General features: G+C 49.1%; 1 protein-coding gene across 7 annotated transcripts in view; it reads left to right on the forward strand.

Moving 5' to 3' along the window:
- The first annotated feature begins 12,566 nt into the window (after positions 1 to 12,566).
- MECOM (MDS1 and EVI1 complex locus) overlaps positions 12,567 to 24,183 on the forward strand; it is a 298,479-nt gene continuing 286,862 nt past the window's right edge. For 2 of the 7 annotated variants that reach the window (XM_052687086.1, XM_052687088.1), the window contains exon 1: positions 12,574 to 12,725. In XM_052687086.1, coding sequence (XP_052543046.1) covers positions 12,689 to 12,725 — 37 coding nt within the window. In that variant the 5' untranslated portion in view covers positions 12,574 to 12,688. Of the gene's footprint in view, positions 12,726 to 24,183 lie in introns of all 7 variants that reach the window. The other 5 variants (XM_052687089.1, XM_052687090.1, XM_052687091.1 and 2 more) reach the window with 4 other exon arrangements.

Consider the following 24,183-nt stretch of genomic DNA (forward strand, 5'->3'; position numbering starts at 1 on the left):
TCTGTAGAGAGTAGCCATCAATGTGCAGAGGGATGTTCTTGTGCACCAAGCACAGCACAGTGCGGCTTTCCAGCGACCTTAGCGCTCCAGCCAGCGTAGGAGCTTGCTGTAGTAATTACAGATGACATTAAGTATCAAGTAAAAGCCAACAGCCAACTCCTAGGCCGGCCTTTTATGCATTATTAATATCATTTCCTTCCCAGAAAGTTCAAGCTAATAAAATTGAATTTGATAATTCAATCAGTAAAAAGTAGGTTTAAAAGAAATTTGCCTTTGCTGAATATGTCCCAAGAAATCCTGTGTTTTATACAATGCTCAATGTACCTAAGTGTTGAAATAATACATTGATAGTTTCAGTTGCACGTTCTCTGAGATTGCCTTGATTTTTTTTATGACTCTATTTTTTATTAATAGCTGCTATATGCAAGATGCACACTGCAATGAGATTAGCAATCAAAGCCCGTGGCCAGCTGATATTTCAGCAATTAGAATACAGAACAAGTTCAGAAGTATGAAAGCAAAAGGATTGCTCCTAAGTACCAAGAGATGAGTTCTCTTTCCTGGGCAAGTGGCTTGGTTTGTAAGGGGCCCTGCAAAACAAAGACAGCCAGAGATTGGGTATAACAAGGGAGGAGGGAACGAGGGCTTTGTTTGTAAGGAGACTCTTTGCTTCTAGTGTTGCCTTGACTTGAGATATTTGGTTGCCTTAGTGGAGCCCTGGCTGGCCTGACTTTCAGGCCAGATGTTTCTGAAAACTTGACGGTTTGAGGAAGCCTCAGGGTGATCAGTTTTCTTCCATCTTGGCCAAAATATTTCATTCTGTTATAGAATAGAACCAGGGTTACTGGCATTTGAGAGCTGATGCTGTACAGCGGTTGCTTTTAGGAGGTTACTGGTCAGCATTTGATTTCATATGACTCCCAACATTTTAAAATAAGGTACGTGCTATTCCCATATATCATATGCAAAATTTACAGAAATGTTAATAGTGAGCAACATCATACATCTGGGTTAATATTCTTCCCTCAACCTACACGGTCCAAGAGCAGGCGGTAAAGCTGTCAGCCAGCGAGCTGAGCCTGCACCAAGCATCCAGAGAGTGGTGCAGAAGTGCAGAGCAGGATGGCACAGAGCTGAGTAGGTGGTAAAACCACTGAAAATAAATATGGCTGGGATGGATTGGTTCCATGATGGTGTATTTTACACACAGAACACCATCGCTGCCAAAATCTCCCTTTAATCGCTAGCTGGGACAGTGATGTAAGAGCCCTCCCCGGCCAAGCTTCGAGTTGGACATGTGTGCTTACTTGTTCTTTCATTTGCCCAAACCGGTAAGGGATGCTGCAGTGCTGTGCACTACGTCCCAGCTGCTGACAGGAATTGCTCTCTGGTCAGGTTCTGCTGGAGCACATGGAGATGCTGCCTCCACTAGGAGTCAGCTGAGTTGTCATTCTTGGTTCAGGCACTTTGCCTGAATTCCAGATCTGGACACAGTCTGAACTGGGGTTTTGAATCCAAGTTGCCCTAACTACTGTTTGTACTATTTAAGTTTTCTATTCTTAAAAATCGAAGCTTAAGTTCTTTTTTTTTCTTTTTTACAAACAAAACAAAATCTCTTATGATGAAGGACTCAGCCCTGAGTCTGTGCTGTTTGCTGTCCCAGAAAACTTGCCTGCAGCAGCAGTGGCACAGCAGGCCAGCCCTTGTGCCAGCACAGAGTCTGTTCCTCTGTTCTCACTGTGTGGCTCGGTGTCCCGTCCCAGTGCGTTAGAGGCTTCCTCAGAAATTTTGTAATTGATGTTTTCCACTCCTTTTCTTTCTCTGTTGGTTCTGTATGTTGGTTGAGCTGCATTTCCCCAGCATTCAGACGTATGCACAAATGCTGGAAAGACTCGCTCTCATGCATAATGAAAGAGGAAAAGTTTCAGGGGAGGAATTTATTGGCTACGGTCTCCATTCCTGCTCTATATCTTGCTCTACAAGCTCCCACAGCAAGTGAGTGGTAGAGCCAAGAATAGAACAGCACTTCTCCGACACCCAGTGCTGTGCCTTAACCCCTGCCTCCCGTGAGAAACTGTGCTCTGCTGCTCTGTGCAGTGCGAAGATAAGATCATACTTTATTTTGGTGCACAAATTGATCTCTAGGGTGAGTGAATAAAGTTGGGAAAAAGCCAGAGAGCAACACGGTGCAAACAGTGAAACATAAGGAGGATATATGTATGCAATGCTGCAGCTTCTCAGACTGCTGTCTGAGGTATTATTTTGAATTAACTCGATCTTAATTCTTGAAGTGCTTGATTTTTTTTGTTTTGTTTTGAGCACCAATGCCTCTTCAGTGAGAAAGCAGGACTTCTTTTCTCAGCTGGCCTGTCTCCAGGTGCAGCCGAGGGAGGAGTTCTGCCTGTGTGCAGGGGTTGTTCCCTTCCTGGAGGAACTGCTTTGATGGGATCGTGGCAGGTGCTGTGCTGAGTTTGGGGAGAGAAAAAAGCATTTGGAAAAAGCTGGAGATGGCACGGGTTGGTTCCTGCATTCTGGCTGCAAAGCACTGCTAGTTCTGTGGGTCGACTCTAATGAGGAGTGGCGTGCATCAGCATGGGGATGTCAGTGTGAAATCCTTCACTGCAGCCAGCGTTCCCAGCGGATAGAAGGCAGTGGTGCTCCTGAGCAGGGCTGGCTCAGCACCCTGACTGCTCAAATGGCCACCCCTCTAAATCTGATCAAGAAAAGAATCCCCTTCCCCAAAATATCTACTTGCTCTGGTTTGAAACAAGCTCAGCTCATCTGAGGGCTCACGTTACCCTTTTCTTTCAGATCCACCAGATCTTTCATCAGATCCACGGCTGCAGTTGTGCCAAATTAACCGGCTCCTTTTCAGGAGTCCTCCTCCAGAAAGACCTCGAGTTGCAACATACTGGGGAGTTAGCATGAAATGGTTTAAACAGACATTGTTTTAAGTTTTTTTTTTTATTTTTAAACCAACAAAATAAACCACAATTAAGGGCAGTTGACTGATAAATTTTAATCTTTCACCCCTTGCTTCTGTAAGGAAACTATTTGCAATTAAAGGTAGAAGCTTACGTACGTTTGTATAAACTGTTTCTGGAGAAGGGTATCAAGGATCTTCATGCCTCCCCTGGATCCCACCTCTCTTAAAAAGCATATAGGTTTGAAGTGTAAATATGAGAGATTTAGTTCCAAAATCTCTTCACACATCATAAATGAGTGCATATATACATATACATACATATATGTGTAGGTATGAAAGAAAAAGGGTAGGAATTGCTGTAACAGGGCCGTTAGGATGTCACAGTAGTTTTCTGTGCCCTGAAACCACACTCCTTGCTTTGAGCACATACAGTGTGAAATGCACAAATATGTTTGAAGATGAGCATTGGTTATTTAAGGCACCCAGCTGGGTGGGTGCACAAGCAAGTTGCTGGGGGTGAGTTGGGGCATGAGCTTATGGCACCATGGGACAGAGAGACCCTTCTCTGCTGATGGTAAAATAATACATTTGTTCAGGCTAGAAATGATTGAGAATTTTTTTGGCAGTGCTTTTCACTCGGGAACTCTTTATTTCTCACCACTGAAACATTTGGTGGGAACATGCCAGTTTCAGTGAAACTTCTGTAATAAAAAGATTGTTTTCGGGCTAGAATTGAGAGGGAGTGTGCTCTGACTGTGTGTGTCTGAGAACAGGACTTCACCCCAAAGTCTTCATGCATCCAGAGAGCTCTAACTCTGGACACAGCATCCTGTCCTTTTGGAGAGACAAAACAAGCAAAGAAAAAGAGCCCACAAACAGAACCTACGTCTGAGTTCATCTTCATGCAGTTGGGAAAACTTCTGACATGTTGAAATGATTTCTGGGATGGGAAAAATTATTTTTCTTCTTTATACCTCGACACTCTGTCATGAACTTTGCATTTGAGATTTGGCTCTTGATGAATGAGCTCTCATCCTTAAAGGCTGCTGTGGAAAAGACTTAAGGACTTCCCTGAAACATAGAAACCGAAAGGCTTGACCACAGGCACTGTAGGGAGTGTGAGGAGAGAGAAAAGAGGAGATCTTTGCTCTCCTGCCTCTTCTTTTGGGTTTTATCACTCATTCCACAGTCAGGTGCTGCAGACTGCCTGCTCTTTCTCAAGCAGAAAATAGAAATGGAGCACACCTGCCCAAGAAGCCACAGGCTGACTTGGCTCTTAGCTCCATGGGCTTCTTGGTTGCTGTAGGAAAAGCTGAAGGCTGAAATAGAGAGCACACATCAAAGAGGTGTGAGATGGCTGCACCCTGCCTTCTCACAGGCACTTCTACCACAAGGCTGCTCCTCCAGAGTCGTCAGGGAACTGCTGGTGGTAGCTGAGCTCAGGCTGGATGGAATCCTGCAGATCTCTGTGCAGGTGAAGCATCCCCTGCAGGGAAGGTGCTGGGGAAGGAACGGCTGAACAGCGTGCCCATGGTATGGTGAGGAGTGCAAATGGAAGAGACAACGTAGAGCAGCAAATGGGAATATTTTAGAAAATTTGCAGTGGCATTTTGAAAAAGGCTTGGTAGTGAAATGCTACAGGAGAACGGAACGTGAAAATGTGTCGGGTTTAACTGTGTCTGAGGTGTTGATACCCAGTCTTTTGGGGTTCCTTAGTAGCAGGTCTGACCAGTGGTACCTGTGCTGACCTCCTAAACTGATGCTGCAGGCTGGGAGGTGAGAGTGATTCCTATTGGGGGTGGAGGGAGTGGAACCCACTGCAGGTGCAGTCTGTGTGTGCCCTTACTGCTGTCATGCATTGCCCAATGTGCCTCTTGATGCAAACCTCAACAACCTGAAGGAACTGCTCTAACCTTGTCTTCCTCCTTAACACCACTTAGAACTACCTATTAAATCAAGGTTGGATATAATCTCACCACGTTTTCAATGCATTTATGCTCTCATTGTAATGAATGCTATGCCAAAAAAAAAAAAAAAAAAAAAGAGATTAAAAAACATTTTTCAAAGAGAACAAAGAAAGAATGTGGTTTATGTCAGCCTTAAAAGCAGAGTGAAGGGCTGCAACAGAGCAGAATATTTGCTGGAGAGCAAAGCAAGCCAAGAAATCTGAATTATTTGTGAATCTCAAACTTGCCTCTGACAGAAATCTTAATTTCATGTTTAATTTTAATAGATTGAAAGTTTTATTTGTTTATTTATGTATTGTGGACAATTCTTCCTCAGCCTTCGATAGCCTTGATTCAGCAGGGACTGGAGGACTGGGCGCTGGGTTCTGTTGCAATCAGCATGCTGCATCTAAGCGTCGTTTTCCCTTCCCTGCTCTCTTAACTTTTGCTCCGTTGTGCTGTGATTTGCAAGTAAGCTACAGCAGGCATCAAATGCAATGTTTAATTAAAAAATGTCATTGGAGGTCCGATTTAGGATCAAAGATCACCTGCTATCAGAGATTCAGTGCCTCGACACGGCAGCAATGGGTGCCTCAGCAATAGGCAGATGGGTTGGATTAGATACTCGTTCATTTTAGCCTGTTTACTTTTTCCTAGCGCTCATTTCAGATATCGTAACCTGTGAGAAGTTTCCAGAAGAAGTAATGATTTTTAAAGTGAAAATAAAAGGCTTCTGGTTTAAACAAACCTGGTGAAGAATTTGGAGGTAGGAAAATGAGACCTTTAGAATAAATCTGACCAAAAGCATAATAAACACTGACTGCTCACATAAATCCGTTTGTTGTAGCAAACATTTAGTCTGATTTAATCTGTGAATGTATTACTGCCAGAAAGAAAAGACTTCACGGGCTTTAATGCTTTAGTTACTCACAAAATTCAACTTCAGCTATTGCTGCTGGTAGTATTTCCCACTGAAAAGACCAATTTAATTATCTTTGTCATCCATCTCAGTGAAGTCCACACATGTGTATTATTTACAGATCGTTCTTCAAACGCTGTTACCATCGGGGCACGGCAGCAGAGGGAATTGGAGCTCTGGGAGTTCGGAGCCTGCAGTTCTGTACCCAGAGCTGGGAGAGGGCAGTGTGAGCTGCAGGCAGTGCTTGTGCTGCTGCACAGCTCCACGGGGTGCTGGGGGCCCCCAAACAGGGCTCCCAAATGTGCTTTTACCACCTGTTCACCTTTGTTTTACTTCTCATTCACCTGAATTTTAAATCAGTCGATCTAAATGTCTGGTAGAGAACAGGTTTTGTTTTGTTTTGTTTTGTTTCTGTAATTCTTCAATGCCGTGCTTAGAAATCATTCCTTCAGTTCTTCCGGCTGATAAATATATAAGTTTCTTTCTAATGCATTTTAACTCCCAGCCTGTATGTGCAGAATGTTATCACTTTTAATACTTTGCAAATAGGGAAGGTGGAAATGTGGCTTCAGAGCTGCTTTGAGCTGCTGCTAATTTCCATTCGTGTCCCAGCCATTGCCTTCTGCCTCTGCACCCAGCTGCACTGCCAGGAGGAGCCCTGCAAAGCTTCCTTCCATCCCTGGGGTCCAAACAAGCAGTTAATGGGATGAAGCACTGGGCAGGACTGAGCAGACCTATGGCTTGTTCTTCCTGATCTCTGACATCTTTCTCCCCAGTTTTTTTAATGACTTTCCATTTTTCTTGCTTACCCAAAAGAGGCTTTAGAAACACAGGAGCAATGCAAATAAACACGTGCAAGTCAGTCTAATCAGGAGTGCTGCTGTCAGAACTCCATTATTCTTTGTTATCCAAAAAACTGCAAGTCCAGGTGTAAATGACAGCAGCCCAGAGGTGCATTGTCACTTCCTGCCCTTCATATTAAAAGAAATATTTGGGAATGCCAACAGAAAGCACGGGTTCCAAAATCTGGCACTTGGTTCTTGCGTTCTGTCTTGGGAGAGAACGTGGCTTTCAGAAACAGAAACTCGTTTTAAACATCCTTATTTTCAATGGAAACAGACATCTTGTTTAAATTCAGAGGCAAAAATCCTGGGGTTAAGTGCAAGCCCCACAATTCAATTTGCATGTTGAGTAATGCAGACTGTAATAGCAGCTTTGTCATGTTAAGGTTAGGTCTTTCCTGTGGCCCTTCAAGTGGGCTCTGAAGACTTTTTAACATGTTGCAGGATATTGAGGGGGGGAAGTCTGACCTCCATCCATTTGTTCAGCCTCACTTCTGCGGGTTTCATCACACTGCCCGTGTCTCGCACGTGGGACCTTGCTGAGGGCAGGATAGGTGCCCAATTGCCTACACACAATTTCATCAGGAAAGGTGTATGATTTATTGCCCTGTAAAGGGTTTTGACACGAAGCCTGTGAAAAGAACTATATAAATGCCAATACGATGTAAAACGTCACACAAATGCTTTACTCATTAATTCCGACCCCGTGCTTTTGTACTGGAAAGAAATGGGAGTGAAATGTGAACGTGTTCTTTATGCTTTAAAGGGAAAAATGGGCTCGTGGATATTACAAGGGCTGATATGTTCACCTGTCTTGGCAGTTCCTTTAAAGAAAAGCAGAAGGAAGCCCTCTTTGCTGGCAGTGCTGCTACGAATGAAAGCAGATAAAGGACCAACGAAGAGAAGTCCCACGTTCTTGCTGACAATCCTTGGTCAGATCCTGCTCTCACTGACACAAAGAGATGATTTTATTTCCGACTTCTGAAATTTCATTTCTTTCAGCATTACCAGCCAGAGGTTTTTCTCCTCTCATTCCATTCCAGTTGTGCCCTTATATTTAGTCCCATTATCTCACTCAGTTTGATAACAGAAAGCTTCCCCAGCCTCCCTGGCACTGAGCAGCATGCTCCCAATGCAGTTCCAGCAGAAGGAGCCCTCCCAGCACAGCAGTGCTGCCCTGTTGCAGCAACTCGGTGCTCGTTACACCGTTTCCTTGTGGGCACCACCTGGGGGGCTCCAGTTCCAGTCCAGCCCCCCCAGCTCCTTCCTTCTGCAGAGCCCTGGGAGGCTGCTGGCTTGGGGGATCCAGAGAGCCCCCCTCCTTCTGCAGGGTTTTTCTCACCTTGCCCAGGCATTTTGCATAGCGGGAGCCAGCCTGGCCCTCTTGGTATCAATCACAGCTGTGGCATCAAACCTTCACCCAGCACAGTGAGGCTTCTTTTAACCTGTATGTGTCAGCTTTAACCATTGCCCAGTGCTGGGCTAGTTTACTTCATCCTTTCGTTTTGATTTCAGATTGCTTTTTGAATTCCTTTCTGTGTTGCTCTGCAATTTTGATTAGTTCTATTTCTGCTTTTAATAGGATGTTCACTTTCGGCTGATCTTGGCTGGCATTTTTCCCTTTTGATTTGTCATGCTATTAATTCCCCACTGTTCGATGTTTTGTCTACATTCAGAACATGTTTGTTTTTCTCTAGTGGCCTGTAATTATTTTCCCCTCCTCCTCTTTAGTTTTTCTTCCTACATCTCCACTGCCGCTACTTAAAGAGCAGGGCAGACTAAGGATAATCCCTAGAGGATGTGAATATAGGACTTTTTTGAGCTAAAAAAAAAAAAAAAAAAAAGAGCTTTAAGTCTTTGATAGGAGCTTGGCTTGAGGGCATTGGTTGTGCCTGGAGTAAACTGAGAAATTAACGTTTAGGCTGTGATGCGGGAGCCCTGCTGCACGTTTGGGGCTGGATTTGCCCTGCCGCCGCCTTCCTGTAGGACAGTGCTGAGCCAGTTCCCCAGAGAGGGGCTGTCTGTGCCTCTCTGGAGCGTCTTGTAGGGCTTTTGGGATTTAAACCTCCCTGAGTGTTCCCCAGAGACGGAGTCCTCGGTTTGGTCAAGCCTGCCTCTGCTTTAGATGAAGCCGTTTCCAGTGTCTTTCGGCAGGGCAGCATAACTCCAGCTCTACTGAAAATTCAGCGCAAGCCCCAGAGCTGCGTTCACTCGCACAGCGCTGGGCTCCGGCCCCCCAGCGCCCCTCCGGCTCCGGTCCCCGCTCCCTGCAGTTCCTCGGCACGGCCGCAGGGGGGCGCCGCAGACCGCGGGGTGCCGCGCAGCGCGGAGGCGGGTGGGAGGCCTCGCGCAGCGGGCAGCGCGGCGCAGCGCCGGCCGCCGCTTTGCCCAGCGCTCCCCGCAGACGCGTCGGGGCTCCGCGCAACGCCGCCGTTCGGTGCGGGGAGCGCGGAGGAGGTTTTGTGTGCACGGCGCGGGATGGGAGGCGAGGGGTTGGGGGGGGAGGAAAGCGGTCGTAAGTAGGTTTGTTAAGGAATCCGGTAAGTTATAGGAAGCAAAATTAAACGTCTGGTGCTTACACGACGGCGTATTTTACAAGGGAGAAGGAAACTGCGCAGAAAATGCATGTGCTTTTATTGTTGGTTTTCATTGCCTGTACTGCGGTGGATGCTTTATGCTATGGAGAGCGAGTTTAATTGAACCAGATCGCTGATTTCATATAACAGAGGGCATGGGGGTTCTGTTTGGTTTTGTTTGCTTTTCGGAGTTAACCGTTTCGGGGACAAGAAGCGGCCAGGACCGCGCTCTGCAGCCGCCGCGTTTGGAGCCAGCAAATAAAAACACATTACATGAAAACAAACACCGAGCGCTGCTATCAAAGCTTCCATCTCTGGCTATTATTTTCCCTTGTATTTGGACCTTTTTTCTTTCTTTCTTTCTTTCTTTCTTTCTTTCTTTCTTTTTTTTTTTTTTTTTTTTTTTTTCTTTCTTTTTTTTTTTTCAATCGCATCTGTCGCTCCCAGCCGTTCCCAGGACCGCAGAACAGAGCGGACAGCTTCCATGTGACCACCTCAGGACGGCAGGCATTTTCCACTGGGAAACTTCAGAGCGGTTTTCTCCCTTCCTTTCCATTCTGAAAAGAAAGCGTGCAGTCTTCCCAGCGATTAAAGCCGCCGTGTTTGTCTTCAGACTTCTCGGGTTTATCCAAACTTTTGTGTGTGTGCGTGGTGCCCCCCCCCCTCCGCGCAGTTGTAAAGTAGCCCCATCTAGCAATGATAAATATCCCTGTTGATCACTTGATTGATTACCTCTCGGAAAGGTCACGCGGGCTTGCAGTAATTTCCTTTTGCCTAAGGCTCCCTTTTCACTTTTACTCCCGCACGACAGCTCCAAGTATACAGGATCTTTATTTTTGATTTTAACCCCTCAAGAGCTCCCCGAAAACAATGCTGAGGAGGGGAGCGGCGCTGGGAGCCCCCGGCTCTCCCGGGGCTGAGGATTCGGATTCAAACAACCAGACAAGCTATTAATTTACCCATGCTACCCAGGGTCCTGAACCCAATTAATTTCTAATAATTACAGCCCAAGGGGGCTGGAGAGATCCCTCTGCCTCTTTCTAGCCGTGCCACTTCACGGCACTGAGGTCAGCGTATAATAATAAAGTGTATATTTTGAAAGTGATCAGCAGAACAGTGAGTTATTGCAATGAATGAAAATTGTTTCCATTTTGGCTAATTGAGCCCACGGCTGAAAGCTGGAGTTCTGAGACTAAATAAAAGGGACTGTTTCATTTCAACGTGGGCTGGAAATCCCTGCGTAGCTTTTCGGTCACCCAGCAAGAAGCTTAATTTCTTAACAGCGAACCCAAAATCAAGCGTTGGGTAAACAGTATTAATAATTGCATTACAATGATTAAATTAATCTTACTGGTAGCTAGGAGAATATAGATTGAGATTGAATAACGCGACGTAAAGTTCACTGCACAAAGACAATGGCACAACAAATACCTCGATGAAGAATTCCAACTTTCCTCCAGGCGGGCTGCGAGGCTCATTCAATTAGAATGGAAGGAAGAGAAAATTTCCTGTTATGGGGAACCCCGTGTGCCAGTGGGCGCTATGGGTGTCCCGGCGTTTATTAGAAATCATTTCATCCCTCCCTCCAAAAGCAAAGATTTCTGTCTGCCGGTGGCAGACGAGCGCTGCTCGCATCCCCGCATGGGAAGCAGCCGAGGGAACGAAACGGATTTCCCGGGGGGTTCTCCGGGACCTTCGGGGAAGGGTGCCGAGCGCGGCGAACCCGAGGCGGGCAGCACCGAGAGCGGCCGGGGAGGGGGCGGGGGGCGGCCGGGGGCGGCGAGGCACCTGCCGGGCTCCCGGGGCCGCTGGGACGGCGGGCAGGTGGCGGTGACGGGCGGCGGGGTCAGGGCTGCGCGGCCCGGGAAAGCCGCAGCTGGGAGCCCACGGGTGTCCGCCGTGCGTGCCGCCCGCGGGGCCGGAGGGGCGGCTTCGGAGGGACCCCCCCGAGAGTGGGAAAGGGAAGGAGAATTGTCCAAAATCGCCGAGGGTTTTCGCGTCTCCCGGAGGCGCGGGTCCGGCGGGGGATGTTTTAGGGTCATATTCGGGCGGCCCCGCTCGGAGGAGCGCTGCTCGCGGGCAGGGATTAGGGTCGGAAAACGCCCCGTCCGGAGAGCAGCCCCGCAGCCCGACCCGAGCTCACCCAGGAGCGTGACGGCGGCTCCCGGCCGGCACCCCACGGGGAGAGGGGCACGGGCTGCACCCAGCTCGGCGGCACCTCCTTACAAGAACGATAGCGATAATCATCACAGCAAACCCCAATCGCCGATTAAAAACAACGACGGCATCGACCGCGGCTCCCTGGGGAGCGCCGAGGTCCCCGAGCCGCTTTGGGGGAGCGGCGCGGCCCTAAAGCCACGCGTGGGGGATCGCGGGTGGGGGCGGGGGGCTGCGGGCGGTGGGGGAAGGGGCGATGGTGAGGATTTTGTTGAAACAAAAAGTTGAGTGGCGTGTATGTACTGGCGCAGCACCGAGTCTGAAAGATTGTAATTTTCTTTTATGGTGTCTGGCAGGATTTGCAACAGATATTAATGGGAACATAAATAGCGCATGGAAGGTATTGAACAAAACTGTTTAATGCAAGGAGGTTGTACCAGAGGAAAATCTATACGTAGTTTGGATTGATTCATACCTCGGACATCGCTATCCCCTAAAGGAGTTCCCAATTTCAGAGCGCTCCCTCTTTGATTGGCAAAGCCTGTAATTAAAGCACATGAGAGCGGTCGGCGTTGCTGTTCTAAAATCGCTTTTTCTGACCAACTGAGTGGAGTTCGAGGTGGGGAACCTGTGTGCGCCGGGCAAGTGTACGATGTGATGAGATGCATACATAATTAAACATAATCCAATATCTCTCTGCCTATATATACACCCAGAGATCCACGATAATTGCGGCCGGATGAGAACAAACTATTGAAATGCTGCAAAATCGCCAGAGCGGGATGAATATGAATAAAGTTTAAAAAGAAAAGAAAAAAAAAAAAAAAAGAAAGAAAGAAAGAAAAAAAAAAAAAAGAAAGAAAGGGGAATCAAAAGCCAGAAAGAAAGTGTCATTCCTTCCACTCCGGCCCTGCCCGGCCGAGCGCGGATCTCCCGCTCCGTCCCTGCGTGGGCACACAGCGGCAGCCCCACGGCCCCGTCCCGCACCCGGCGGCGTCTGCACGCGTCGTCCCGGCCCGGTCCGGCCCCGGTGCCGGCTGTCAGGGTCCCCTCCGGCGGTGATGGATCGCTGCAAACTTTTTTTTGGCGGCGCTGAAATGTAGAAGAGCGGGGGGGAGCCGCCCGTGCGCATGTGCGAAGGTGTCCAAACTGACAATGCTGGAGAGATAGCGAGCCGGGATTGAGAGAAAGGGAGAGTGTGTGTGCGGGAGAGGGAGAGGAGAGAGGGAGAGGGGGAGCGAAAAAGGAGGAAAAGCTCCAGGAGGAAAAAAAAAAAAGCCCCCCCCGCCCCCCACGCCGGCATCGGCCGCGGGACTGGCAGCATGCGATCCAAAGGCAGGGCGAGGAAGCTGGCCGCAAGTAGGTGCAATCCCCCTTTCTCTTGGCTTTTCCCCCTCGCTCTCTGCCATGTTGCATAGACGTGTCTGGTGCGGCGCGGAGCTCCCCGCAACCTGCAGCATCCCGGCCCGGCCCGGGGGAGCCGGCGGGGGCCGGGGGGCTGCGGCGGTCGGAGCCGGGGCCGGGGCCGGAGCCGGCGTGGGGGCTGCGGGAGCCCGGCGGGAGGTGGGGAAGGAGTTGAGGAAAAGTTCAGTGGCGAGCGCTGGAAGTTGCTGCCGCTGCCGGGGGCTGGAGGGGGGGGATCCGAGAGAGAGGGGGGTGCGAGGGGATCCGAGCCCTATAGTGGGCGCTGTCGGCCGTCCGTAGGGCCGGGGGCCGCGGGGGGGTGGGTCGGGGGGATGGGGAGGTGTGTGCGTGCGTGTGAGTTTGTGTGCGTGTTTGTGTTTGCGTGTGCGCGCACCGAGGGGCGGCAGTAGCTCGGCGAGCCCCGGGCACAGGTAGCGGGCGCGACCCCCGCTTGCGTCCCCCTCTAGCAAGCAATATTCACGCACGCGATATCCGCGAGGCGCGGGACGAAGCGAAGAGAGCGGAGCGTGGGAGCGCCGCACGCGTGGGGCTGCGCGGGTTTTGCGCGGTGCGCAGCGGGCGGCTGCAGCCTGCGCGGGTCAGCGCGGAGAGCGGAGCGGAACGGCGGGACTCTGCGCCGGCCCGGCGCTTCTTTGCTTCGGCCGCTCCCGAGGACCCGGCCGGCCACGCGCGAATGCCGAGCGGTTCTATGAGTCGCCGAACGCTCGCCCCGTCCGTTTCTCCTCTGATAGGGATCTTTCTTTAAACGCAACCTTTTCTTTTAAACGAGGGACTCGACAAAAAAAAACTTCACCACCTTTCGCGTCCTATTTTAAAAGCAGCTGATGTCTTTATTTCCTCTGACACATCTGGGCAAGTTGCAGTTGATAGCCATGGCGATGGCAAAACAACAGGCAGGCGAAAAGACAAAAAAAAAAAAAAAAGTCAGATGAAATGTTGCATAAGTTGTGTGACGCAAAAACCAGCTGCTTATTTACCCTTTATTTGTGAAGAAAAAAAAAAAATAGACAAGCGCGGAAGCGAAAGATCTCTCCGGATCCTCCTCGGCTTCCCCGCGAACCGTAACAATAACAGCAGCGACCCGCGTTCGATGTGGCGATTTTCAAGCGTGCGGCGCAGCGCACTCGATTAGGAAACAAACACGCGTCGAAGCCGCGCTGTCCGCCCCGCTCGGCTCCGGCGGCCCCGCGCCCCCCCGCCCCCCCGCCCGCCGCCCCCCGGCCGCAGCGCTGCCCTCCCGCACAGCTCCAACTCCGCACTGCGCCTCGGCTCCCGCTGCCCCAGCAGAGCTTTCCACCGAACCGCAAGCGTTGCGTTAATAATCGTTCGCTCGCAGCTCGCTCCGAAAGGGAACAGTGGCTAAAAAGCTGAGATTATAGAGAGATTTTATTTGGCGTTCCGAAAAACTCTGTTTTCTGCCGAATTGCGGCTCGGTTTCGCGGCGAGCTGGGCTGGCGGCGACCCCTGGGCTTCAGCTGGGGAAGTTTTCAGCTTCTCGCTTCGTTCTTTCGGGGCCGGGAAGAGAAAAGTTTCTGCAGCCCGAACCCTCTTAACCGTCTTCGGTGGCAAATCGCAGAGATCGGGGGAGACAATTTCGTCATTTCACTTCTGTTTTTTTCTGCGCCTGAAATAAAACTGGCCCAGGCGCCGTGCCCGCCGCTGCTGTTCATCAAAGCGTTTCTCTCGCAATTCAAGGTGCGCATTTTCTCGCCCTCAGTGTAAAATGACTTTAAAAAAGCCATTTTTGAGCTCCCTACGCCCCGAAAATCATATTTAAAAAAAAACCAAACAAACCAAACAATCAGAAAAACCAAAACCGGAAAGAAGGAATGAGAAGCGAATATTTCCAAACTCCAGCTTTAAAAATAAGGGGAAAGACGAGCGCTTGCGAAGGGCGGGCGGCTGGGAGCGGTGCGTGGGGCTGCGGGGCTGCGGGGCACTGAACGCGGGTCCGGCCGAGCTCTGCACCTGCCCTGTCGGTGCGGGGCCGCCGCGCAGCCCCCGAGCCGCTGCTTTTCCCCTGCGCCGACTTTCCGTATCCCCGAATAACCCCCGCAGCCGCAGCCCCGCAGCCGGCCCGGCTCGGCCCCCGCCACCCAGTAGCCTCGTAAAGAGACAGAAGGTGATCAGATTAGGGGAACACACGGCGAGAGGGAGGCACTTGTTACTTTTACACTTTATCACCGCTTTTTTACAGGCAATTTAGTGCAGCCAAGGTAGATCCAGATCCCTCTAACCATCTGAGATAGTAAAATAACACTTTCCTAAGTTTCAGCAGGTTTTCCTGCGCCTGTAATTTGCTTCAGTCCAGTACTTAAAAGCCTTGATTGAAAAACAGAGCCGGCGAGTTTATTTGCCTGTTTAAGACTCGGTCCGGGAATTTGTTTTCGAGTAGGGAGACGTTTGCCACGTCCAGGCTCCCGGCCCTCGTAGCGAGGCCGTTTATTTGCCATTACTTCGCCGTCACCCACCCCTACCCGCGCCTGCACTGCGGCCGCCGCCCCGCGTCAGCGCTGGAGCAGCCGGGCCCCGCTCCGCTCCGCACCGCCCCGGGACCCGCCGCTGTCCCCGGATGGCTTCTGAGCGGCGGGCTGCAGCACGGGAGGTGCGGGGGCCGGCCGAGACAATCCATTACATGCCGGGCACATTTCACGAGGCGCTGCATTAACCCTTTTCAGGATGTGGAGCCTGCGTCTGCCTTTCGCTCTTTCTTCCTTTCCCTTTTTTTTTTTCTTTCCTGCTTCTCTTTCCTTCTCCCAACCCTCTCCTCCTTTTATCTCCCTCCTTTCCCCCCTCTTTCCTTCCTTTCTCTCTTTTTCCTTCTTTCTTTTTCCCCCTTTTCTTTCTCCCATTCTCCATTCTTTCTTTCTTTCTTTCTTTCTTTCTTTCTTTCTTTCTTTCTTTCTTTCTTTCTTTCTTTCTTTCTTTCTTTCTTTCTTTCTTTCTTTCTTTCTTTCTTTCTTTCTTTCTTTCTTTCTTTCTTTCTTTCTTTCTTTCTTTCTTTCTTTCTCTCTTTCTCTCTTTCTCTCTTTCTTTCTCTCTTTCTTTCTCTCTTTCTTCCTTTCTTCCTTTCTTCCTTTCTTCCTTTCTTCCTTTCTTCCTTTCTTTCTTTCTCCTTTCTTTCTCCTTCCTTCCTCCCTTCCTCCCTTCCTCCCTTCCTCCCTTCCTCCCTTCCTCCCTTCCTCCCTTCCTCCCTTCCTCCCTTCCTCCCTTCCTCCCTTCCTTCCTTCCTTCCTTCCTTCCTTCCTTCCTTCCTTCCTTCCTTCCTTCCTTCCTTCCTTCCTTCCTTCCTTCCTTCCTTCCTTCCTTCCTTCCTCTCTTTCCCTCTTTTTTTCCTTTCCCTTTCTCCTCTCCTCTCCTCTCCTCTCCTCTCCTCTCCTCTCCTCTCCTCTCCTCTCCTCTCCTCTCCTCTCCTCTCCTCTCCTCTCCTCTCCTCTCCTCTCCTCTCCTCTCCTCTCCTCTCCTCTCCTCTCCTCTCCTCTCCTCTCCTCTCCCCTTTCCCCTTCCCCCCTTCCCTTTCCCCTTCCCCCCTTCCCTTTCCCTTTCCCTTTCCCTTTCCCTTTCCCTTTCCCTTTCCCTTTCCCTTTCCCTTTCCCTTTCCCTTTCCCTTTCCCTTTCTTTTCCTTCCTCCTCTCTTTCTCAGTTTCTCACTACTTTCCTCCTTCCCCTCACTCTCCCTCACTCTCTCCCTCACCTCCCCTCCATTTCTCGCTCCTTTCTCCACCCCCAGCCCTCCAGCCCCACACGGCGCTCCGGCCGCTGCCTCCCGTCTCTCCCCGCCGCCCCGGCCGCGCTGCGGACACGAGGAGGGCGCGGAGGACACGGCCGGCCCGGCAGCGGCACGGCCCCGCGGGAAATGAGAAACGCAAGCCGTGTTAATTAACGCTGTTTACACGGCGTACAAGAAACTTAAGAAATGTTTCTACAAAGGGGAAGGAACTGTTTACAAAACTCTTTCAAAAGTGTGACATATTGCTGCAGTTCCAGCACTAAAAAGCCAAACACACTTACACGCCTTTGAAGTCGGCTGGCTGAGGCAACATTATTTGACTCGGCTTCAGCTCTTGCTTGTGGCTATAACTAATGGCTTTTACCTATTTAGCGCGGGGAGGGGCGAGGGCCGGGCGCCGCGGCCATTGGGTCTCTCGGAGCGGGGCTTGGCTCCCCGCCAGCCCTGTACAATGTCAACATTGAATATTTGAATTCCCAGACTCTATTTAACAACTTTCTAAATAAATAAACTCATTGTGTGTCTGTGTTTAAAATTATTTCACCTCTTTCATAAAAGCTACAGCATCTTATTACACCGGCCTCTTAGGCTGCTTTTCCCCCTTTTCTCTCCAAACAAACACAACCAGAGCTGAGCGTGGCTTTTTTTTTTTTTACTACCTTCTCCCTGTTTCTTTCCTCTCATCCCCACGGCTGGGAGCTGCTCCGACCCCTCCTGGCTGTTTGACTGCTGCCAAAGCCGTGTCCCTGCTCGGTTCAATATCCATCATCCCTGCCAGGGAGCCATGTGAGTGCCACTGCTGTGCTGTGCCCTGGCCGTGCTCCATCATTCTGGCTGCCGGGCCACAGGCAGGCTCCAGGGACAGCTTTGGTTGTTGTTGCCATAAATGGCTGTTAGTGTTTGTATTCACCTATTCACCCAGTTATTGACGTGCACGCGTGTGGATGTGTCCGTGCCGCTGTGTATGTGTGCAATTGTAGCACTCCTTTCTGTTACTGCCAGTTACACACACATGTATAGAATACTTACATGTGTTTGTGTGCATACAGGTAAAGAAAACAACTAAATCCATGTGTTCTCTGCAATTGCATATGCCAGAACTTACATGTGTTCTGGCAGCCATGGCTCCTGTGGGTTCCTGCAGCCCATGCACATCCGCGCTGCCTCTGAACCGCTGTGGGTTTACATAGGGAATGCAGGCGTGGAGCTGACACACACGAGCCTATATGTTGTTTCCTGGCACGTTTCCCAAACACATTAATTGTGCACTTCCGTGGTGGAAGTATTCTCTGAAAAGTATTTATTGACTTCACATGTACGTAAGGCTGTTTGGCCGGAGGAGACATTTCTGGCTGTCTTGGGAAGCACAGTCCTCCGGTAAAGCTGCTGGAGAGGAACGTGGGGGAACTTGAAAGGTCCCTTCCAACTCAAACAATTCTGTGATTCTATGGCTCTAACTCAGTTAGGACAGGAACGGGGTGGAGGGGAGCACCAGCACCTACTGAAGCTTGGGTGAAGGCTGGGCAGTGGGTTCTGCACATCTCAGCTGATGAAGCCATGTCTGCAGCATTCACCCACCCTGCTTTGCTGCAAACCGGTTTCCAAACAGATGTACTGAAAGTTTGGAAAGGCCCGTTCAGACGCTCAGGTTTCCAACTAAGAATTCATGATATTTGTTTTTATTTAAAATTTAACAAGGTTTGCTGTCATTTTTGGAGCAGCTCAGTGCTCTTTTGCCATGATTTAATGCAGTCGGTTTTACATCATTGTAGTTTAGTTAGGCAAGGCTGGGAGCTCCGACATGAAAAGCAGAAGGAGGTTTAATCACACGTGGCTTTTCCAACGAGCAGATACAGTGTAATATTACCCAGTAGACAGAGCTAGAGCTGTGTGAATGCAGATTAGAAATACAGTTTATATTTAAGTAGTGAAGGTATTTAACCATTAAAACAATTTACAAAGAACTGGGTGGATTTCAACATCACTGGAATTCCTTTGTCTTAATTAAGGTTGGCTGTTTTGCTAAATAGATACGGGGCTAATCCAAACAGGAATTAATTTAGGGAATTCCTGTAGCTGTTGTACGGGGGGGCAGAGCAGACCATTTTTCCTGGCTTTCTGCTTGGTGCACCTAGTTAGAGCAGCACTCACATGGAGATGCAGGCTCAGGCTGGGATCGCAGGAACGCACTTAAAAAAACTGAATGGGCACTGAAAAGAAATAGCAGTTCAGCACAGGAGCACAGTCTGGCTCAGAGGGAGCTGCTCTTTTCCAGCACTGCTGCTTCACAGTTGCATTGCAGCCATGCCCCATCCCTGCTGTGCAAAGCGGAGGTGCCAGGTGGGCTGCACAAGGATGGGAAGGAGAAGGGTGTGCACGGTGGGCTCAGGGCATGGAGAAGGGACCTGGTCGTGGGGCTGCAGCTCCTGGGTGCTCTGCAATGCTGAGAGTGGCTGCGAGCTGGGGAGCAAACCAGGACTTCGGCTCTTTGCAGTGCGACTTCTAATACTGAAATTAAAACGCACAGAATATAAAGAAGTGCTGCCCAGTTGTTTGTTGGTTTTCTGCTCCCCTCCTTTTTCTGCACTCCTGGGCTGCAGAAGGGCAGAGCTTCTCCGTGGCTCTGGGAAGAACAGAGCTGGTGGGGAGGAGGGAAGCCAGTCTGCAATGAATTTTATGAATTTTGTATTTGGTGCTAAATGTGTAACAAAGAGAGAGAAATGTGAGCTAATCCAGCTAGAGGAGCTGGGAAGTGAAATGCAATTCAGTTTATTTCAGGCTTTCACAATGTGGTCTGTTTCAGTGAAGCATTATCTTTTAAACCGGGATATATGCAGCAACATAAAACCCTACTACCTTAAGGGAATGTTGAAGTTTGATCTACAAAATAAAGGAAATTCAAAGTTAAGGCTGAAATGTACCACATGGCCTCTGCATCCCAGAAACACGAGGAGGTGAGGCAGTAGCTGCAGGTAGGGGCTGCGCCTGAAGCCAGCCAGGATTCGTGGCATGAGCCAGGATCTGTGCTGAGGAAAAGGTCTGTGATGGTCCTGAGGCCTTGTGCACATCTGGGCCGATCTGATGTGAGCTTCGTGGTGGGAGGATTGCAGCACAGAGCTCAATTTCTATACTAGGAGCACTCTTTCCCCTTAGGCACCAACTTTTTTTTTTTTTGTTTAGAAAAACCTCACACTGGGCTGAAATTTTTGCACAGAAAAGAGATGCACACGAGTTCCAGCTTTATTATTTACATTTCCGTATCTTTTATCAGAAATTTCTCCGGTACGTCTGAATGTGCACGCTCTGTTTTAGCCCTCTTCATACTCTAAATGTAAATTGCTGTAAAATAATACACAGCGTAGAAACTGCTGCCCAACTGCTGCCCTCACCCCCTGGCCCCGGCCATATTCCGTTGCAGAGCAGCACCGCTCTCTTTTTGATTACAGTGAGTTATAAACCAGAAGAGCAAGGCTTCCCTGAATGGGTTATTTTTGGCAATCGGATCACCGATTATGTATAACATTTCAAAACCTGTGAGTTCTGCCAGTTTGATCTCCGAGAGGGCTACAGAAAATGGGAAGCTTTCAGACCGCTGTAACATCATCCTGTTTTGTCTGCTAGATATCATTAGATTAGCAGAATCCTGAGAACTTCGTATCGACCAATCTAGCAACATTTCCCAGGTGGCTTAAATTAAAAAATTAGCGCTAAATATATTCTGTGTAATGCAATTTATTACGGCTGTTTATTGTGTGCAGAGGGAGAATGTTTGGCTTCAGACCTTCCTGCACAACACGTGCCCTCCTGCAGCTGGCAGGCTGTGCAGCCCACTGTGGTGCCAGCCCCGCACAGAGCCTGGCTGCGCTCCGTGCTCTGAGAGCTGCAGGAAGGCAGAGCCTCAGCCTGCAGAGCCACCAGCGTGCTGCATAGCAGCTGGGGCAGGAGAGCTCACTGCCAGGGTATGAGGTGTTTCGGGGCAGTGATGCTTGCTAGAAAAGGGGCATAACCTGGTAGCAGGACTCAGGTTTTGTGGTAGTGGGACGGTGGGGCTGGGCTGTGCCCTAAGGATGTTTCTCCTAGACAAAAGGGGGACAGGGCTCACTGGGTGGACGTGTCCATGTCCACCTCCTGCTGGGATGCTCTGAAAGTGAGCTTTTCAGTTCTCAGGTGGCTCCAGAAAAAAATCCTGCCCTCCCTGCTGCTTTTTCTTTTTTTTTTTTTTTTTGCATGAGGATGATGCACAGCAAGAGTGAGATCATTGCTCAATTAAATAACCTCCATCCTCTGCCTCCAAGCTTCTTCACACATGTATTAACACCAAACTGGCACAGCCAATGGAAAAAGGCTTTGGGTTTTGGAAGCCGAGCTGGCTTAGTGATAGCTACAGGCTTGGCCCCAAAGCCACTGATGGAGCAGGGTTTGGCCCTAAATCCAGCAATGGAGGGGTCTGGCTGGGGCTGCTCTGCCTACCGTTCCTGCAGGGTGCTCAGCAGCAGCTTCCCTGCCCCAGGATGTGCTGACATGCTGGGGAGCTGCCACACTGAGGGCTTGCTGGGTACCTGCTGCAGCATCAGTGCACAAGGTCATCCCCAAGATCTGGCCTCATTCAGGAGTCGTTCCAGCCATCTGGATGAAATATGAGCATCGCTGATGCTGCCATGGTGAGCTTACTCCATTTGTTCAGCCATTCAATGGTGTGGGGACAGACATGGGATGTGGTGCAGACTGGGGTGGGGACCTACCAGCCCAGTGCTGCATCTTCTAAACAACTATTTGTTCTGCTTAAAGTGCCCAGTACCTCCAGCAAGTGCTGCTGCGTGTGCCTCATTTCTGCTTCCTGCTTCATCCCCAACAAATGTGTGAAGTATGGGCAAGAGCACAGAGAAAAGCCATCCCAAATATATCTAAAACGTGGTTTGAGTGCCCATTGGTGCCTGTAGGTTTGATTTAAAAACCATTTAACATGTTGAGCACTTGACAGAAATGATTAACTTCTCCCTCTTGAAACCCCTTTGCCATTTGAAGTTGATGTGGCCATTTTTTCCCCACCAGATTCTATTTACTTGCACCTTGCTGAGGAATTAAGCAATGCTTTCTGTGAGTTTTAATCTTTCCATTCTCTTTGTGGCTCCCATATAAAGGGAGAAAAGGAAACATGTTGTCTGGAAGTATTTTCAAGTGATGTTTCTATTTTACTCTTTTTAGGCTCTTGATGTATTTTTGGCTGGGGGGACTGGCATGAGGACTGGGCTAAGAATACACAGCACAGAGAAGCAAAATTGTATTGGCTCTAACTGCCTTAACAACACTGTGTTATGCTTTTATTGTCTTATTTTTGTTGTTGTTGTTGTTCTATTGTGATAACAGTAATTTATAGCAATAATTAAGAAATGTTCACTTTAAAAAGAAAAAAAGAAAAGCTGATTCTTTCATTTCTTATAGTGAGCAGTATCTAGTAGTCATTGACTGCTGTGGGCACATGCTCTGCCTGCACAAACTGCTGCTTGAGGTGCGTGGTGCTGTGGGAAACAGGAAAGCACCAGAAGCAGCCAAGGTAACTGAGACATGATGAAATGATGTGCTTGGCCATGAACGATGGATATTGAAGATGTCTGAGGGAATAATATTGTTTGGTGTCTTTAATGTCAGCAAGCAGCCTCAGAATGAGAGAAAGGATGAAATTCCACGTGCTGGACCAGTGCCCCGAGAGAAAACCCAGCTGAGTCTGAGCAAAAAAGGGTGGCACAGAGTTGTACCCAGAATGGGATGGAGAGAACTTCTCATCCATGGAGCAAGGCTGGGAGATTCCTTTCCAACCTGGCATTATTATTTATAATTTAACTCGACTCAAAGCAGCGACAGCAGAATCCAGCCAGACCTGGGTGCCCCTGTTGCTGGGCTCTGAGCAAATGTGGGCAGTTCATGCAGAGCTTGGTATCTCAGAAATTAAATTCAGCTTAATTTTCAGGCTTAGTGCTCTATATATGCAATTACAGTGTTGCTGGAGGCAGTAATACAATCCTGGGCAGTAGTAGTGGTTGCTTTGAAGAAGATCCACCAAGTCGAGGCTGCATACTGCCAGGCTTCCCACTTGCTTGTTGGTGGACATGCTTCAGCGTTAATCCCATTAGACCTCTCCATTTGCCATAAAATCCCCACTTTTTCTGCTTCAGAGTGCCCTATTATTTTTGGCAGTGGCCTTCACCTTGTGTGACCAACCTGCTCTAAGCTCCAAGAATCCCGGCAGCATCACCCACCTCTCTCAAAGCACGGAGCCCTGAGGTTGGTGGGGAGGAGGAGGGCAGCCTTGCAGGTAATCCAGCCCAATAAACCCCAGGACTGCGGTTCCTGTGTGCCTCCCACCCCGTGCTGCCAGGAGAAGCAGGCGATGCAGCCAGCAGTGCCAGCAACCAGAACGTCCCCCAAGCCAGCCAGGCTTATTATGCTTCTTTTTCAACCACTGCCAAGAAAAAGGGTCCACGCAACCTCCGAGTGAGGCTTCATAAGCTCAGTTTTATGTTTGGCTAATTTGGAGCCAAACCATGGATTTTGCATAGAGAAATACCCCATGGAGCATCACAGACTGGGAAAAAAATATATTAAGGAAAGGGAGGACTGATAATTTTATGACTTCCTTGAAGTTAGGCAGTAAAATGGGCTTCATTTAGCAATTTCCTTACTTCTGATTGCAATTTTGTTACCAGCGTAATGGTTTTAGATATAATTTTCTGTGAATATGGAGCAACTTTAGACACCCAGGCTCTGTGCGCCCTGCTGAGCGGTGCCACACTGCAGGTTCCACGAGCTGCTCGCAGTGTGAAACGTTTGGTTTTGGAGCAGGATGCCAGGCAGGATGTGTTGGTGGCCCTTGGATTTGCTCTTAAAACTGTGTTGAGCACGCATGTCCGCACTGCTCTAGAAAGGACTGGTAGGAGTAGACCCTGGAAAGCCAATTGTGCGGCATATTTTTTCAAGGATGAAGTATTTCTAATTTGAAATCCACTTAAGAACCCAGATTTTTACAGGTAAAGTGATTACTGTGATCTCAAAGCTCATCTTCCAAACCAGAAGCTATGACCATCCCATGTCTTTTGGCCAAAGTGTGTGTGCGAATCCCATCCAGAATTTCTTTGATGGGATTAAAATCAACCTCTGCTATGTTTGTTCCTCACACGAGTAGTTATCTTTCACTTAACATGGTTCAACTTTAAAAAAATGCATTTTACAATGCAATAATTCTCACTCATTTTCATTGGGGAGTCATTTACAGAAGGAAAACTAACCGTGGGCAGTTAGCAGGAGCACTGCTGATACGTGCAACACATCCAGCTGTTGAGGGAAGTGACTGTGGGTGAAGGAGATGCCATCATGACTTTGGCAGTTTGTTTATAAGACATTAAATGGTGGACATCTCTTCTTCCAGCTCTAACTGGTCTGAGGACTCAGATATAACCTTAAAAGACCTTTTTGGGGTTTGGAACAGAATTTAAATCCCATCAGTGCTCAATACTGTGTATGTAGTGTGAAGGAGAAAAGAGAAAGCATCATGGGACAGGAAAAAGAAGGTGCAGAAACTTGAGAAAAAAAAGTTTACATTCTAATGGCTGTATTTCTTTTTCAGAGGGTTCCCTCTTGGTGTCACAGCACATATGGAACAAAGAG

This window comes from Tympanuchus pallidicinctus, unplaced genomic scaffold (assembly GCF_026119805.1).
Source record: "Tympanuchus pallidicinctus isolate F22 unplaced genomic scaffold, pur_lepc_1.0 scaffold22, whole genome shotgun sequence".
Classification (NCBI taxonomy): domain Eukaryota; kingdom Metazoa; phylum Chordata; class Aves; order Galliformes; family Phasianidae; genus Tympanuchus; species Tympanuchus pallidicinctus.